Raw genomic sequence first — 16,961 nt, forward strand, 5'->3', positions numbered from 1 at the left:
AGACTAAGTTTCAAAATGGGGGTTTAAAAAGTAATACTATAAGTTCCTAATAGTCACAATTCAAAACAACAGTAGTAGAATTTGTGAGTGAGTTAATCCAGGAATTTATTTCAGCTATAGCTTCCTAACCTAAATTGTAGAGCGGGACTTGTACAATCTATGATATAAAAATATCATTATTTTTATACAGCGATCCTAATTAATTCCGGCTCATGCCAAACGCATATATAGGAAAAATGGGGATAAGCATGGTAGACAACAAACATCAAGTGCGATCAGATGAGAGTATGGGAAAAAATAAGATTAGGATCTAACAGAAAATCACCAGGGAATTTCATATTGATTAATAACATTGGCAAAACGGAGACCATATATCATATGGGAAATCTAAAAAAATAAGCATCATGAAAATCAAATATGCTATTAGTATAAGAAAAAAGGCCACAGAAGCATTTTACGAACCTTACAATAAAGCTTTAGGAATGGTTGTTGAACTTGGAGAGGTCAGACTCAAAGCATTGGGCAATTGACATATAAGGACTCTCGGCTTAGGTTAGAACTGAAATAACTATAAGTACATCCTACAGATAACATAATAATTCAATGTCAAAGCTATGGTGACGACTTCTGAAGATGTGGTCACACTAAGAGTAGGATTGCCGGTATAAAATATAAATTCCAAAATACGACATTGTCTAAAAGGTTATTTGTGTTCGCAATAGGATTCCTAGGAGAAAGAAAAGAACGGAAAGGAAGGAAAGCAGTGGGTTATTTCTTATTTGGAATTTTGGGCGTGCAACAGGCAAGGATAATAAGGAGATCATGTAAGAGGATTAATAGAACAGCAACATATGGAAACAAGGTTGAACAGAACACAAACCTGTGGCTTGGCTAAAAGAAGCACATCATGATGAATAACAGAACATGAAAAACTATCCATCTAAAATTTGTAAGTAAAAAGATCAACAACGTGAACAATTTCACAAAAACTAGCAACAGAGTCATCTACCTCCAATAAATATGGTTTCCATCAAAATATATAAAACTTAATTTGTCACATTACCCAGTGATACAGATCCTCAAGTAACCAAGTATTTGCAAATTTTACTAGAACAAATAGACAACAAAGCTAGCAACAGCTGAGATGTTATTTGGCTCTCACTCTAAATAAATTAACAAACACACCATCCATATGAGATGCAATATCATCTTCTCTAAGCCACACATAAGTTATTGAAACAATATTTTTTGATATAAATAACTAGGAGCTCAGGCAAAATAACTCTAAAACACATTTCCACCTGTGAATGAAACAAGACTCTCCACATAATCGATAAGTTCGATTGGCAGGGATGTGTTTGGATAGCCTGTGCATTGAAGAATCCTAATTTCTTGAGAACCAATGTTATACAAAACCATTGCCCAATTTTTATCAAACAGAAGGAATTCTCCATTCCCAAAAAATCGTACTGGACATGCAATTGGTACAGGGGGATTTACAACAAGCTGTTTGGTCCAAGAATCCTCGATCCCATATTCACGCATCACCCATATATCAATGCATTCAGTGACACCATAAAGAATACAAGCAAGGCAATCATTGAATACAGCAAGCCTTTCGCTTCCTATTGTTGAAAACTCTGGAAACCTTATTATTTGAAAAACCTCATGGCTCATGTCAAAGGATATAATTATGTGACTACTATATCTCTCCATGAGTTCTTCGTTGGGGTAACCAAACCAATGATGAACTCCATTAAAGTATATTTCATCATGACGAGTATCCACACTAACGTTTGAATGATGAAAAGGGGTGCTAAATATTTGGGTCCAGGAATCAGCCCTTAGGGAGTAAACATAAAAAGAATTGTAGTAGCTTGTGCTTGCAGATTTCATGGTATATCTTTCAACTCTAACCACCTTGTAGTCATTAGAAATTTGATCATAACCAAATGCAAAAAAGGAAAACGATTCTTTTGCTTGAACAAAATCAGGAGTTTTGGTTATGGGATAGGCAACGGTTTTACCTTCTCTGATCGCCGGATTCCATAAAACAAAGCCTTGAAAGGAGGGGAAGCAACTGAATAGACCGCCAATGCAAATAATGCCGTTGATGCAAGCAAACATGTTGGTGCATAGTAGTCCATCTGTGAACAAGCCACTCATCATGTTCTCCCCCTGAAAGTAGTCCACAAAAGGTAGTCGTCCTTCTTCTTCAAGAACAAGCCACTCATCAGAAACAGAACCAACATCATGATGATATTGCAGGAGGTGATCATGATAAACACTTCGGTGGTCATTGGCCTCGTCGTGATGATGAGATTGTAGGAGGTATTTTGAAACAAGACTTCTTAGGCCAAGGATATGGACAAGAAGAGTTGGATTTGGATGGTTTTTAGTTTTAGACTGATTGTAACGAAGGTGTTTGGCAATGAAAGTTGGGGTTTGGAAAAGAGATGACCATGACTTTTTAACGCACTTGAAACGAACTAATGATTTTACTGGAAGCCATGCCAAGATCTCTTCCACCAACTCTTCTGGTAAACTTTTTAACCTGCACCTTCTCGAATCAGAATCATCGGAGCTTAAACTTAAGCTGCACCTTCTCGACCTCCGCCCCCACCTCCACTTCGAATCGTTGGACCTTAAACTTAAGCTGCACCTTCTCGACCTCGACATTTTCGAAATCCCTAAAATTTAAAATCCCTAATACCTAATATATACTCCTTTACTCTACTCCCTAGTCGGCTAGTCCGTTAGGTCGGCCCTCGATATATTTTTATTTGTACATTCTTAGAGTGGACCGGGTCCGGGTAATGGATACAGCTGAGTCCAACTATTGTGTAAGCAAAAGGGGCCCAATTATGTATTCATGGCTTAATTTGCCTCTATTATAATTTAAGATTACAATATTTTCCGATCACACAAAAATTTTAGAATGTTTTTTTAAAATAATAATAAAGTATTAGAAACGTAGGTTTATCTTATAGAAAAAAAAAAAAAAAAACAACAACAACAATGTGAGTTGTTTAACTTATTTTTCTCTTTTAAAAACAAAAAAACAATAAGCATATAATTGCTTTGAAGAAGTGGGTTAATAAGAGAATGTTCTTATTTTATAGGCAATTTTTTAGTGCAAGTTAGACAAGTATTTTTACCAGACTATCCTTTAGTTTTGTCTTTACTTAAACGTGGGGATATAGGAGTATTTTGAAACAAAAAAAAAAAATGTCCAGTCTAAACAGGAAAAACCTCTTAAATAGTAGTATAGATAACACACACACGCACATGTTGGGTTCAAGATACACAGTCTAATTTTTTTTTTAGATAGTTACAACATGCTGCTAGCCTCGTAACTCAAACTTTTTCTCCCTAAAAAATATTGAAATGTTAATCAGAAAATTTTATTGGGGTTTGAGAGGTGACAAAAGGAAGATTCATAGGAAAATTTGGGAGTCCATGTGTTTACCAAAATCGGCTGGAGATTTGGATTTTAGAGATCGTGTTAAATTTAATGAAGCTATGAGTGTGGCATCTGGTTCAAGATACGAGTTCTATCTTCTATTGGGTCTTCAAGGCAAAATACTTCCCAAACTGCTCTATTTTTTAAGCTAATCCTCCTCGGGTTCTTTTGCTTGGAAAGGTATCCTATTAATTGCTGAAGGATGGTGATGGAAGAGTGTTATCTCCTCCTACTTTCTCTCTTCAGATGCAATAGTGGATGCCCTTTTTGATCCACATTCGTGTTGGTGGAATACCCATCTCATTGATCTATGTTTCTATCCCCCCAAAGCTCAACAAATTAAGTCCATCCCTATCTGCTCCATCCCACAATCTGATGTGCTAATTTGGCTGAAGGAAAGGATTGGAATTTATTCAGTAAAGATGGGTTACCAAGCTCTCTGTAAAGGCTCCACACAAACTCATTTCCCAACTCAAAATGCAGAAGCTAAGAAATATTTTTGGAAAGGAATTTGGAAGCTTAAAGTACCAAGTAAGATCAAACATTGCACTATTGTTCTCAAAGGCCAAGATGTGGAAGTATGTTCAAAATTTGTGATATCAAACTAGGTACAGGGTTCCCATATAAATGGATGGTCATATGCAGCGAACCTTCCAAATCTGTTGGCCCTAGATTTTGATTTGATCAAAGATGCATTTTCATAAGTTCTAATTATGGTCTGCCTAACAAGCTAGTAGTAACTCAGGGCATCTTAATTAGAATTTGATGAAATAATAACCAGAACAAAAAAATTGAAGAAGTCGGTTATTTTGCTGTAGTGTGAGCACAGTTTTTCTCATGTATTGTTACATTCAAGTTTTCGTTCCAAGCTCATAAGAATGGGAGAAAAGGCCAGCCAAGAATCTTGTTCTTAAAAAAAAAAAAAAAAAAAATATGAGAGAAATAGAATTGGGAAAAACTGAATGAATTGTATTAATTTAGTTTATGCCTTTATATACATCATTGGGTTCCACTAAGAACGAAAAACAGAGGGTGTTAAGTCTAATAACAGACTAACAACCTCTCTCACATGTGACTAACTTTCCTATTCACGTGTCAACACTAATAACAGAAAAATAAAACCAAAAACTACAGGTCGTATTTCACTATGATACAAACACAGATACTAAACTACAAGAACTTCAGATATTGCGTCTTGAACCTCTGCTATACATGTTGAATCTTGCTTCTTCTGCTCTCCATGCTTACATAAACTGCCTTGATCTTGATACTCCCCCTCAAGATGGACTATAGGTTGATAAATGTTGATAAGTCCCATCTTATATAAGAGCTCTAAAACTTATTTATGATTCAAAGCCTTAGTGAGCAAATCTTCTAATTGGGATTGAGTTCTAACATGAATAAGCTTGATAACCCTCTCCAACACTTTATTCCTCACAACATGACAGTCAATTTCTATATGCTTCATTCGTTCATGGAAAATAGGGTTAGAACCTATGTGGAGAGCTGCCTGGCTATCACAGAACAGCAATGCTTCTCTACTGTGATTAACTTGAAGATCCTTTAACAAATAGAGAATCCAAACTATCTCACAAGCTGAAACAGCCATTGCCCTATACTCTGCTTCTGTAGAGGATCTGGAAACAGTGGACTGTTTCTTTGATTTCCAAGAAACTAAGGAATCTCCAATGAATATACAATATCCAGTAACTGACCTTCTAGTATTTGGACATGAAGCCCAGTCCGAATCTGTAAAACCTTTCACATGCAACTTTGAATTTGCTGAGAAGAAAATACCTTTGCCAGGTTCATTCTTCAAGTACTGTAGAATCTTCAGTGCTGCTTCAAGGTGTGGTTTTCTTGGTTTAGCCATAAATTGGCTTAGCTTATGAATTGCAAAAGTAATATCAGGTCTAGTGATGCTTAGGTATAGCAACCTTCCCACCAATCTTCTATACTGCCCTGGATCATCAAGTAATAAGCCTTCATGCTTGCTGAGTTTTAGGTTCAGATCCATAGGAATTTTGACAAGTTTGCATCCAAGAAGCCCTACATCTTCTAAAATCTCAAGAGCATACTTCCTTTGACACAAGGAGATGCCTTTTTCTGTCCTAGCTACTTCCAAACCAAGAAAATATCTCAATGTACCCAAATCCTTCAACTGAAATTTTTGATTCAACATCACCTTAAACTGATCAACCTGCTCCTTATCATTGCTTGCTATGAGAACATCATTAACATATACTAGCAAAACAATGAATGAATCTCCTTGTTGCCTGGTAAAGAGTGAGTAGTCTGCCTTAGATTGAGTGAACCCAAGCTGAATCAGTGTGCTTGAAAATTTTGAAAACCATTGTCTTGAGGCCTGTTTAAGGCTATAGAGAGACTTGTTCAACCTGCATACAAGTTGCTCACCATGCTCCCCCTTGTTGTGAAAACCGGGTGGAAGAGCCATGTACACTTCTTCATGTAAGTCACCATGAAGAAATGCATTGTTGACCTCAAGTTGGCTAAGAAACCAACCTTTCACAGTAGCTACAGCAAGCACACAATTCACATAAACCATTTTGGCAACAGGGTTGAAGGTTTCAAGGTAATCTAATCCTTCCTTTTGAGTAAATCCCTTTGCAACTAGCCTAGCTTTATATCTCTCAATAGACCCATCAGCCTTATATTTGATCCTATAGACCCATTTGCACCCTATAGGATGTTTATCATGAGGCAAAGGAGTGATAGTCCATGTGTTATTAGCTTCCAAGGTAGCAATTTCAGCATCCATGGCATCTTGCCACTTAGGGTCAGTCACTGCTTGTGAAAAATATTGAGGTTCTGTGTTGGTACAAATTGAGCAACAAAAGGATTTGTAGGGAAGAGATAAGTTGGCATAAGAGACATAAGAAGAAAGAGGGTGTGAAGTACCTGATTGGAACTGATTGGCAATGGATGTTGAGGAAACTTGGTTACAATGATAAGCCTTAAGATAGGATGGAGGTTTAGGCACCCTACTAGACCTTCTAGGAGCATCAGAATGCACAATAGGAGTAGGAGAAACATCATGATCAAGGACATTAGTAGCAACATGATCAAAGGCATCAGGAAATGCCTGATCATCTGTGTCAAGATCATGATGAATTTTTACAAAGGAATCAGCATTGACAGATGAAACAGGATCAAGAAAAACATGAGGAATAGAAGGAATACTAGGCAAAGGAATTAAATCAGATGAAAGAAGAGGAGTGTTTGAATCAAAAGGAAAAACCTTTTCATGAAAGATGACATCTCTAGAGATGAAGATCAAACAGCTTGTAACCTTTGATGTTAAAAGGATATCCTAAGAAAATTGCCTTCGTAGCTCTAGGAGTGAACTTATGCTTATGTGGAGTGACATTAGTAGCAAAACAAAGGCAACCAAAAGTCCTAAGGTGAGAATAAGAAGGAATTTTTTTAAAGAGCACCTCATATGGAGACTTATGTTGTAGGAAAGGAGTAGGGAGCCTATTAATCAAATAGACAGTAGTGAGTACACAATCTCCCTAGAAAACAAGAGGAAGCTGGGACTGAATTTGTAAGGCCTTAGCTGTTGCTAAAATGCGCTGATGTTTTCTCTCCACAACTGAATTCTGTTGTGGAGTGTAAACACAGCTTTGTTGATGAATAATGCCTTTAGAATTGTAAAAATCAGTCATGTTAAACTCCAAAGCATTATCAGTTCTAATGGTCTTAATTCTGGTTTGAAATTGAGTGTATATCATATTGTAAAATGAGACAATCAAAGGTCTAACTTTTGATTTAGCTTTCATGAGAAAAACCCAAGTAGCCCTTGATGCATCATCAACAATTGTAAGAAAATATCTATGTCCGGCAGTAGTGGAAATTGAAAATGGCCCCCAAACATCCATGTGAACAAGATCAAAAGAATGAATAGCTCTTTTATTATCAAAAGGAAAGGGTAATCTCTTTTGTTTGGCCAAAGGACATACAATGCAGTCTTTAGTACAACAATGTTGTAAGAAAGGATAAAGATGACATAAAGAATGAATTTTCATGTCAGATGGATGTCCTAATCTAGAATGCCATAGAGAATACAAATTGGCATGAGAAATAGTAGAAGAAAAAAGCAGTGAAAGAATTGAGCTTATTCTTGAGAAGGAAATAATCAAGAGACTTGGAAGCTTTGGAAAGGCTAGATCCTTGTAACAAATAGAGTCCATCATGCATTTTGCCCATTCCAATCGTGTTCCAATAGGTAAGGGCCTGTATAAAACAATAATTGGAAAGAAATACAACACAAAGAGGCTGAGAGTGAGTCAAGGCACTAACAGATATCAAGTTAAAAGAAAAGGAAGGTACACAAAGAACATTTGTTAGGGTAATATGTGAGGAAAGCTTAATTGTACCAACATGAGTCACAAGAGTAGCCTCCCCATTAGGCAATTCAACCACAGTGTGTGAAATTGCAGCAAAAGAAGTCAATAAATGCACTGAACTAACTATGTGATCTGTAGCACCAGTATCTATAACCCAAGTTTCCACACCAAAAGCTTTTCTATTCACAACTTTAGTAGAAAAGACTAAATGTGGTGAACAAGAAACATTACTTGCTACAGCATTGGATGGCAAAGAAGTAGCATTGACCATGTGAGGTTCCTGAACTGTTGAAGTTTGATGAACTCCAATTAAGGATAGAAGCTGTTGGTATTGATCAGGAGTGAATGCAGGTACTTGAGTAGTGACAACATTTGGAGCATGATTGTGATCAGCATTTGGAGTCAAGCAAAGGCCTTGAAGCTGATTTGCAGCATGATTATGATCAGTATTTGGAGCCAAACAATGACCTTGAAACTGATTTGCAAGAGTTGAAACTTGATAAGCCATCATATTTCTGTTCTTGAATTTGTAACTCGGGGGAAAACCATGGAGTTTGTAACATTTATCCACAATATAACCTAATTTTCCACAGTGAGTGCACAAAGGTCTTTCCTTTCCTCTTGGATTGTTGTCTGTGCTCTTGGTAGCCAAAACCGTAGACTCAATTCTAACAGAATTTATGACTGATCTTTGCATTTCTTCTTGAATGAACAAAGAATGAGCCTTATTAATAGAAGGCAATGGATCCATGAGCAGAATTTGTGTTCTAACTTGAGAAAACACATCATTGACTCCCATGAGAAACTTCATTGTGGCTTCTTTGGCTTGAAGATCCTTTAATTTCTGATTAATGTTGCACACACACTTACCACAAGTGCATTGGGGAAATGGACTAAGATTCTGGAGCTGATCCCACAAGATTTTAAGCTGAGTGAAATAATTAGTGAGTGATTGCTCTCCTTGATGAATCTCAGCAACTTGTTTTTGGATGTTGAAAATCTTGGTGCCATTTCCTTGACTGAATGTATCTCGAAGCTTAGTCCAAATTTCAAGTGCAGTATCCCTGTATATGATACTACCTTGAAGCTTTGGTGATACTGAGTTGATGATCCACGTACCAACTATGTTATTAGCACGAATCCATGCTTGAATAGCCGTTGGTGAATTCAACAATGGAGAAGAGATGGTAATAGAACCGTCTATAAAACCAAGTTTATTTTTGCCAATCAAAGACTTCCTCACTGATCTTGCCCAAGCAGAGTAGTTTTCTTCTCCAATTAAAGGCCGAGAAGTAAGAACAGCCCTTGGATTTTCTCCAGGATGTAAAAATAGAGGATCATTGAAATGATATGAATCTTGCGAAGAAGATGAAGATTCAGTGGTGGAAGTGTTAGCGGTTGTTGTGTTTGCCATTCAAACAAGAAAGAGAAAGGCTTGAAAGGATTTTGAAAAGCTTGAAGAGAAGCAACAATGGCGGACGATGATCAAAGAAACTCCCAAATCCGTCAAACCCTAGAATTTTAGGCTTCTAGAGAGCTCTGATACCATATGAGAGAAATAGAATTGGGAAAAACTGAATGAATTGTATTAATTTAGTTTATGCCTTTATATACATCATTAGGTTCCACTAAGAATGAAAAGCAGAGGGTGTTAAGTCTAATAACAGACTAACAACCTCTCTCACGTGTGACTAACTTTCCTATTCATGTGTCAACACTAATAACAGAAAAATAAAACCAAAAACTATAGGTCATATTTCACTATGGTACAAACACAAATACTAAACTACAAGAACTTCAGATATTGCGTCTTGAACCTCTGCTATACATGTTGAATCTTGCTTCTTCTGCTCTGCATGCTTACATAAACTGCCTTGATCTTGATAAAAGATGCAAGTAAATCCTTGCTTGCCTTTTCCCAAATCCAACTTGGATTGTCCCGTGAATCATTATTTGTAAAACCTATCCTACGTTTTGAAATTATCTTTCAAGATGGTAGTATCCTTCTAAATTTAAGTAGTTAACTGTGCTGGATCTTTTGATTGTGTAAGAACTCTTCAAATTCAAAAATTCCTTTAACTACTTATAGAACCCTAGAATTTGTTCTGTAAGAGCCCTGAACTTAAGGCCACAATGTTGTTGATAGATTATACGAGGAAACCAATTGGCAAATACAGAATTGATAAACATGAACCAGACACATCTTCAAAGCACTTTGATTGCGACTATATCTAACGCTTTGATGCTCAAGAAAACAGGAGAGGCATGGTTTGTCGATTTTTTTTTTCTTCTTTGAGGAAGTGGGGGAAGGGTGAATGCTGGTCAAATGGATAAGTACTTGCTGACTACTTTCTTTATAAATAGCTCACCACATCAAAAATAACTCAAAAGTTAATGTTCCATCATGTAAAATAAATTCATTTCTGATTTGCACCCAAAGAACAATTTCTAAGAAGATTGTGATTCAATTAATCTCAAAACTTTACTAGTTAACTACTCATATATAGAGAGACTTTGTCATGCCTGAAGCTTTACTTTTCCTCACGAATGGAAGCATTTACAAGGAACAGATAAAATTGAGGTGGGAGAAAAAGAAAGAAAAATGTACTACTGTATACTCCTACTTTACAGTGTGTTAGCTTCAACTTATTTATGAAGAAAGGGCAAGTTCAGCCCATGCCAAAGTTGACCGATATCAATGTGTCAATTCCACTCTCTAACATGGTACACAGTTCCTTCATGGACAACTGCTTGCTAGAGTTAGGATTAATGCAAAGATTAACTACCTCACATACAACTTTGAGGTCTTCAAATCTGAAATGTTTCAACTCTGGGTCCACCACATAAGACATAACTTCTGGCAGGTCAAGATATTCCTTAGCTTGCAGCAAAGAGAAGTTTTGGTGCATTAACTACCTTAAACATTTTACTTACATTCCCTTTCTCTAATATAAATTAGAAGCAATTTTTTTTTCTTTTTATAAAAGAAATCAAACAATTTAGAAATCCTATCATACAAGAAGTAACACTCTTTTGAATCTTCAACAAATGGGTTAGATAACTACCAACCCAAAAAAAAAAAAAAAAAAAAATTTAGATTCAATTCAGTCAAGCAGAAAATTTTTCCTAACTTATGTTAAATGACAGTCATCTCCTACACCTTATGGGATGGACTTGAGCATTAAGCTGCCATTGAAGAGCCATACACAACAAACAGGACAGCATAACCAACCTAGTAGATACAATGCTTAAACAACTTCATTCTATATATTACTTCCAATCTAACATGTAGTAATTGATTTCCAATTTAATTGATTTCGCTACCTTGCGTAAAGTGCCATCATTTCCACACTTTGGGCAGAAAATCCTCCCATATCAATATTGCACCAAGTAAAACACACATACACATGCATATACATACAAAAAAAAAAAAAAGAAGAAGGTGAAAAGCCACTTTTAGTTCCTACATTTTCAAGCGATTCTCATTTTAATCCCTACATTTTATTTTTACAACTTTTAGTCACTACTCTGAAAAACGCTTTCCGTTTTAGTCCCTGCCGTTACTCATTTAACAGAATTATCCTACGTAGCAAACGGTCCAACAGTAAATACTGACATGTTCATTAAAATAATATTAAAAAAATTATTTACATTTTTAAAAATGCCACATCAGTAATTTAAATTTAAAAAAAAAGCCACTTCAGATAAAAATAATATAAAAATTTCTAACCTAATTATTTTTTTAAAAAAGAAAAGAAATTAGTTAAATTAATTTTTTTTCTTTTTTTGGAAGAACATGAAGAACTCAGAATTCAGAGTTCTACCATAGCTCCTCTCATAGTGCCTAGATCGTTGGTAAGTGAAGGTTTTGGGCATATAGGTGGTGAAAATGACAGATCCATGAATTGGAGATTGTTTAGATCGTGGATCTGATGGGTTATATATGTGTGTGTTTTGGTCAAGATGGATGCGTGACCCTGATGAGACTTACTATTATCCTGTTGTAGCTACCGCACCGTCTAATTCTCTATTGACATTTTTGCTTTGTTTATGGCTCCACTGCTGGCTCTTTTGCTGTCTGATTATCTGTCAGTTGTGATTGCTTGCCTTTGATTTGATTTTTGTGTTGCCAAATGCTCATGCACATAGGCACAATAAAAACGATACGAGCATATTTTTGAACACCTAGAATCATAGAGGAAGATAACATAGAGAGAGAGAAAGAAATTTTAGATTATCCTTTTGCTGTGTTCTGATCTGAGATTGGACACAATAGTTGTTGTTCATCTTCTTAGATCCCTTTCACTACTGTATGTTTGATTGGACTTTCCTTTCTCTGGGATTGCTGGGTTCTAAGTGGATTCGAGATGAGTTTCTGTTGTGATTTCTTTTTTTTTTTAAATTTTTTCGGTTCTTCATGTTCTTCCAAAAAAAGAAAAAAAAAATTAATTTAACTAATTTATTTTCTTGTTTAAAAAAATAATTAGGTTAGAAATTTTTTTATTATTTTTATCTGATGTGGCTTTTTTGTAAAATTAAATTGCTGATGTGACATTTTAAAAAATATAAATAATGTTTTTTAATATTATTTTAATGAACACGTCAGCATTTACTGTTGGATCGTTTGCCACGTAGAATAATTCTGTTAAATGAGTAATGGAAGGGACTAAAATGGAAAGCGTTTTTCAGAATAAGGACTAAAAGTGGTAAAAATAAAATGTAAGGACTAAAATGAGAATTGCCTGAAAATGTAGGTACTAAAAGTGGCTTTTCGCCAAAAAAAAAAAAAAAAAAACCTCCAGCAACCCAACATAAACTTCAAAAACCAAAATTTACCTAGTTCAAACCACAACAAAAGAAATCAGAAAAAACACAATATCAATCTTATAAGCATAATACAGCTATAGCAACCCAACAAAAACCCATTTGTGAAAAAGTAAAACAAATTTTGAAACTTTCAACACAATTGTCAACTTTTTCACAGCAAGTTCCAATTCAGTATTCAATTATCATTTCCAAACTCAATCCCATCACATTGTACATCTAAAGCCAATTTATCTAACAGTCAATCTAACTTAATCAAATCAATCAAACATCCCAAATTCAAAACCAAACAAACCCCAGATCATATCAAAACCCAACACAGCATCTTTCATTAGAACAATACAAGATATGAACATACACTCACCCTCCATTCTCATCAAAAAGGAAATGCTCAAAATTTGAAACTTTCCGATGAAGCAAAAAAAAAAAAAAAAATCCGAACACCCAATTCGAAATCAAAATTGGGGAAAAGGGTAAATCATGAAAAACAAACCTTTGGATCGTGGCTCATGGCGGCTCCAGTTTGTTTCCAAGCTCCACGCACAGCTCCGGTGAACTTTGTGGTGGTGAGCTTCAGTGTGTGGTGTGGTGGAGGTTTGGGCAAGCAAAGGATGGCACAACCCTAGAGGAGGAAGCATAGGGCACAGCGAGAACTCTCTCTTCTTTGAAATCATTCTGCTCTGGCGATCTGTGTGGCGGTGGTGGAGGTTTGGCGTGAAGGAAGCAGAGGAAGCAGAGGTGAAGGCGTGAAGGGCTGATTTTCTTTCTTCGTTTTGTTTGGAGAGGGGTTTAAGTGTTAGAGAATAAATTGGGTCAGGAGCTGGCGTAAAAGGTATGTTTTACGCAAGCCAATCCTGACCCGCCACGTCACTAGTTTTTTTTTTTTATTTAAAGAAAAATGATTAAGCCTCTCTTTCTCTTCTCCAAACCCACATAATTCTACCGGGACCTCTTGCTTCTCTTCAACAATTGCAGGAAACTGACAATGCAAAAACATGGTCCGGCAACACTTGGATTTGGAACAATACAAAGCAGACTCTTTTTTTTTTTTTTTTTAGCAAAAATGATTAAGCCTTAAGCATCTCCCCCTCTCTTTCTCTTCTCTCCTCACCTGATCTCTCCATCTCTAAATCAAACCCATGACTGCCATGGCCGGAGCTTCAAAGCTCAACACAAGCCACTAACACCACTGCCAACATAGCACACACACATCCAGCCATAGAAAACCCGAAACCCCAAAATCTCACCGCAAAAACATAGCCACACCCAAGCCAAAAATCCAACCTTTTGAACACCTAAAACTCGAACCAAAAATCCTTTCTTTCTAACACCCCCAAACCCAAATCAAAATCCCTCCTTTTTCCAAATCATTAAACCCCAAAAAGAAACCAAATCCCCAAACCCACAAACAGGCTGGCAATAAAAAGAGAAACGTTCGAACAATAGTAAAAAAATAAAAAGATAAAGAGAAATAGAGATAGAGAGAAAAGCCGAGGGTTGGTGACTTGTGTTGAGCTTTGAAGTTTCGGCAATGTGCCATTCTTCACAAAGTGAGTAAATTTTGGATTCTAGAGAAGTTCTAGATAGTGGATTTTTGTTGATTTGAAAGAGGCTAAGTCGGAGCTAGCCTGCAAGGGACTGGATGTAATCCCTTTGGGCCTTAACCAGGTTGCTAAAGGACTGGAACCATTTCTGAACCTCAAGCTCAAGCTCGAGCTGGAGATTTGATTGTTTATGAATCTCGGATGTGGCTTCAGTTGATGGGATGGTTTTAAGGTATTTCAGCTGCTGAACTATGTGGGTTTAGAGTAGAGAAAGAGAGGCTTAATCTTTTTTCTTTAAAAAAAAAAAAAAAAAAAAGTGACGTGGCGGGTCAAGATTGGCTGGCGTAAAACACACATTCTATGCCAGCTCCTGACCTAATTTATTCTCTAAGTGTTAACTTAATGTTTTTCATGTGGCGATTTTTTATTGGCTGACGTAAAACATTGGTTTTACGCTAGCTCCTGATGGAATGTTTTCTCTATTTTTATCTCACATCGCATGTAACTAGGGCCACATTATTATGGATTTAGATCCTCTAGATTTCTTAGGGTACTCTATTAGTAGATTTTCTTAAATTCTAAACACTTTTTAATGATTTAATGGTCAAGATTCTGCCATGTTAACATTCCACTAACAATATTCTTAAAATAATAAAATAATGTTACAAACAAAACAATTAAGATTATTGTTAGTAAAATACTAACATGGCAAAATCTAGACCATTAAATCATTAAAGAATGGTTAAGATTTAAGGAAATCTATTTGGTAGAGTACCTTAGGAAATCTAGAAGATCTGCATCCCATTATTATATAGGCAAAACGTGCAAACGCAATAATTTCGATTTCTGTGCTTCATGCGTGTGAGAGAGAGAGTCATTTCTTTTTTGGATTTCACGCGTGTGAGGTTTTTATTACTCTTCAACTTACAAGAAACAATCTCACCCCCGCATTGCATGTACGCCACGTAAATACGATAAGATGATGACTTTCTCTCTCTCTTTTTTTTTTTTTTTTTTTGTCTCTCACACGTGTTAGCTGTTTCACCGTCTGAAGCAGGACTTCTACAGAGTTCCTAGCCTTGGGCACGCCACCATGTTCTCCTCTTTACTTTTTATTTCCCCTTAGGTTTTTACTAATAACTTTTAACCATTTTTTTTTTTAAAAAGATTTTGTAAGGAAAAAAAAAAAAAAACAAGTATATTATTGTAACTTGGGTAAGACCAAGGTTAAAGAATAAAAGACAAACAATCAGTTGAAAAAATTTTGGGTGAGACGGGCATATAAGCCCTGTGTCTCATTGACATGTGGTACTCATGAAATTTTGGTAACATTATTTTAGTAACATTGTTTGTATTTTTTTAAAATATATATAAGTGAAAAGGTATGTAAAAATAAGTATAATGTTGTTTAAAAACTGAAAATTATTGCTCAAAATCCCATACCAAACGCTCCTTAATTTCTTGAAAACCAATGTTATACAAGACCATTGCGGCGTTGCCTCATTGTCATCTACCAGAAGAAACTAAAGGCTAAAGCTGTCCAGTTCAAAGTATAGTACTTCATCTTCTTTTAATTTCTTGGTTTCAACCTAATCATCTGATGTGTCAACAACGACCTTCGGTCAGTTAAAAGCAAAACCAACTTTAAGTTGGCAAAGACGAAGAAAAAAACAATAATATGTGCATATGGAGTTACTTCAGCTTGTGTTATTACAACTGACCTTCTAAGAATTCAAATGCTAATAGATGAGTACATGGAAAAAGATAAGATTAGGATATGCGTATGTGGAATTACTTCAGCTTGAGTTTTTACAGCTGACCTAAGAATTCAAATGCAATAAGATGAGTGAGTATATGCAAAAATATAAGATTACGATCTAACAAAAAATTACCAGGGAATTTTATATTCATGAATAACATTAGCAAAACACAGAGCATATATCATATATGAGAAGTCTAAAAAACACAAGAATCAGGCAAATCAAATATACTACTAGTATAAGAAAAAAGGGGAGAGAAATGGGTGGGTTTGGGTAGAATTAGACACCCCTGGTTAGAAGTGATAAGAGTTGAATACACATTCTTTTAAATCAAACCTTTGTCCATTTAATTATATAAATGCCACATTCCAAATGTAACAAACACATCAAAATGTGGTTGGAATGGCCTTTTAATGACATCTTCCAGTTGGAGTATGTAATCATGAAGAAATTGACTATAATGGAGTCTTTTGTGGTGGAGGTGGGGCTGCTTGAAATTCTTACCTCTTTTGTTGTCTCTAATGAAAACAATGTTGGCTTGCAAGTCTTAGAATACCCGGAAAAAAAAAAAAAAAAAAATCCATGCCGGATGGATCATGCAATTGAAGGAGGTAAGCTCATCTCATTCCAACCGATTTGTTATTAGAGTAGCATTTTTGGTCACATCCTATGTTACTAAAAAATTTCTTCATCACTTTTATTATTTCTGGAATCTTTTAAAATTACCACAATGGCTAGGATCTTTTCCATATTCCACATGCACCTAAAAAAAATTTAATTTACATAAGATGAACAAATTACCTCTCCAAGCTTTGGAAATCGGTCCTCTTCAGAATTTTGCTTCTTTCTTCTCTTCCTCACTCCAGAGAGCTCTAAAGGCTAATTACATCACTAATCTTTGTTATCCTAGCCATCCTCACCAGTAAGGGTTGTCCAACTCTGTCCTCTTAGTATCAAAAATTCTTATTGTCCTATGTTAAGATAGTGGTGCCTGAGGCAAACT

The 16,961-nt window shown here is 35.8% G+C and overlaps 1 protein-coding gene across 1 annotated transcript; it reads right to left on the reverse strand.

The window, feature by feature from the left end:
• Positions 1–1,006: 1,006 nt before the first annotated feature.
• On the reverse strand, positions 1,007–2,754 carry LOC112026685 (F-box/kelch-repeat protein At3g23880). Its single transcript, XM_024059377.2, has one exon. It carries the CDS (start codon positions 2,677–2,679, stop codon positions 1,285–1,287), a length of 1,395 nt encoding a protein of 464 aa, XP_023915145.1. The 5' UTR covers positions 2,680–2,754; the 3' UTR covers positions 1,007–1,284.
• Positions 2,755–16,961: the final 14,207 nt, after the last annotated feature.

This window comes from Quercus suber, unplaced genomic scaffold (assembly GCF_002906115.3).
Source record: "Quercus suber isolate HL8 unplaced genomic scaffold, Cork oak 2.0 scaffold_170, whole genome shotgun sequence".
Lineage (NCBI taxonomy): Eukaryota > Viridiplantae > Streptophyta > Magnoliopsida > Fagales > Fagaceae > Quercus > Quercus suber.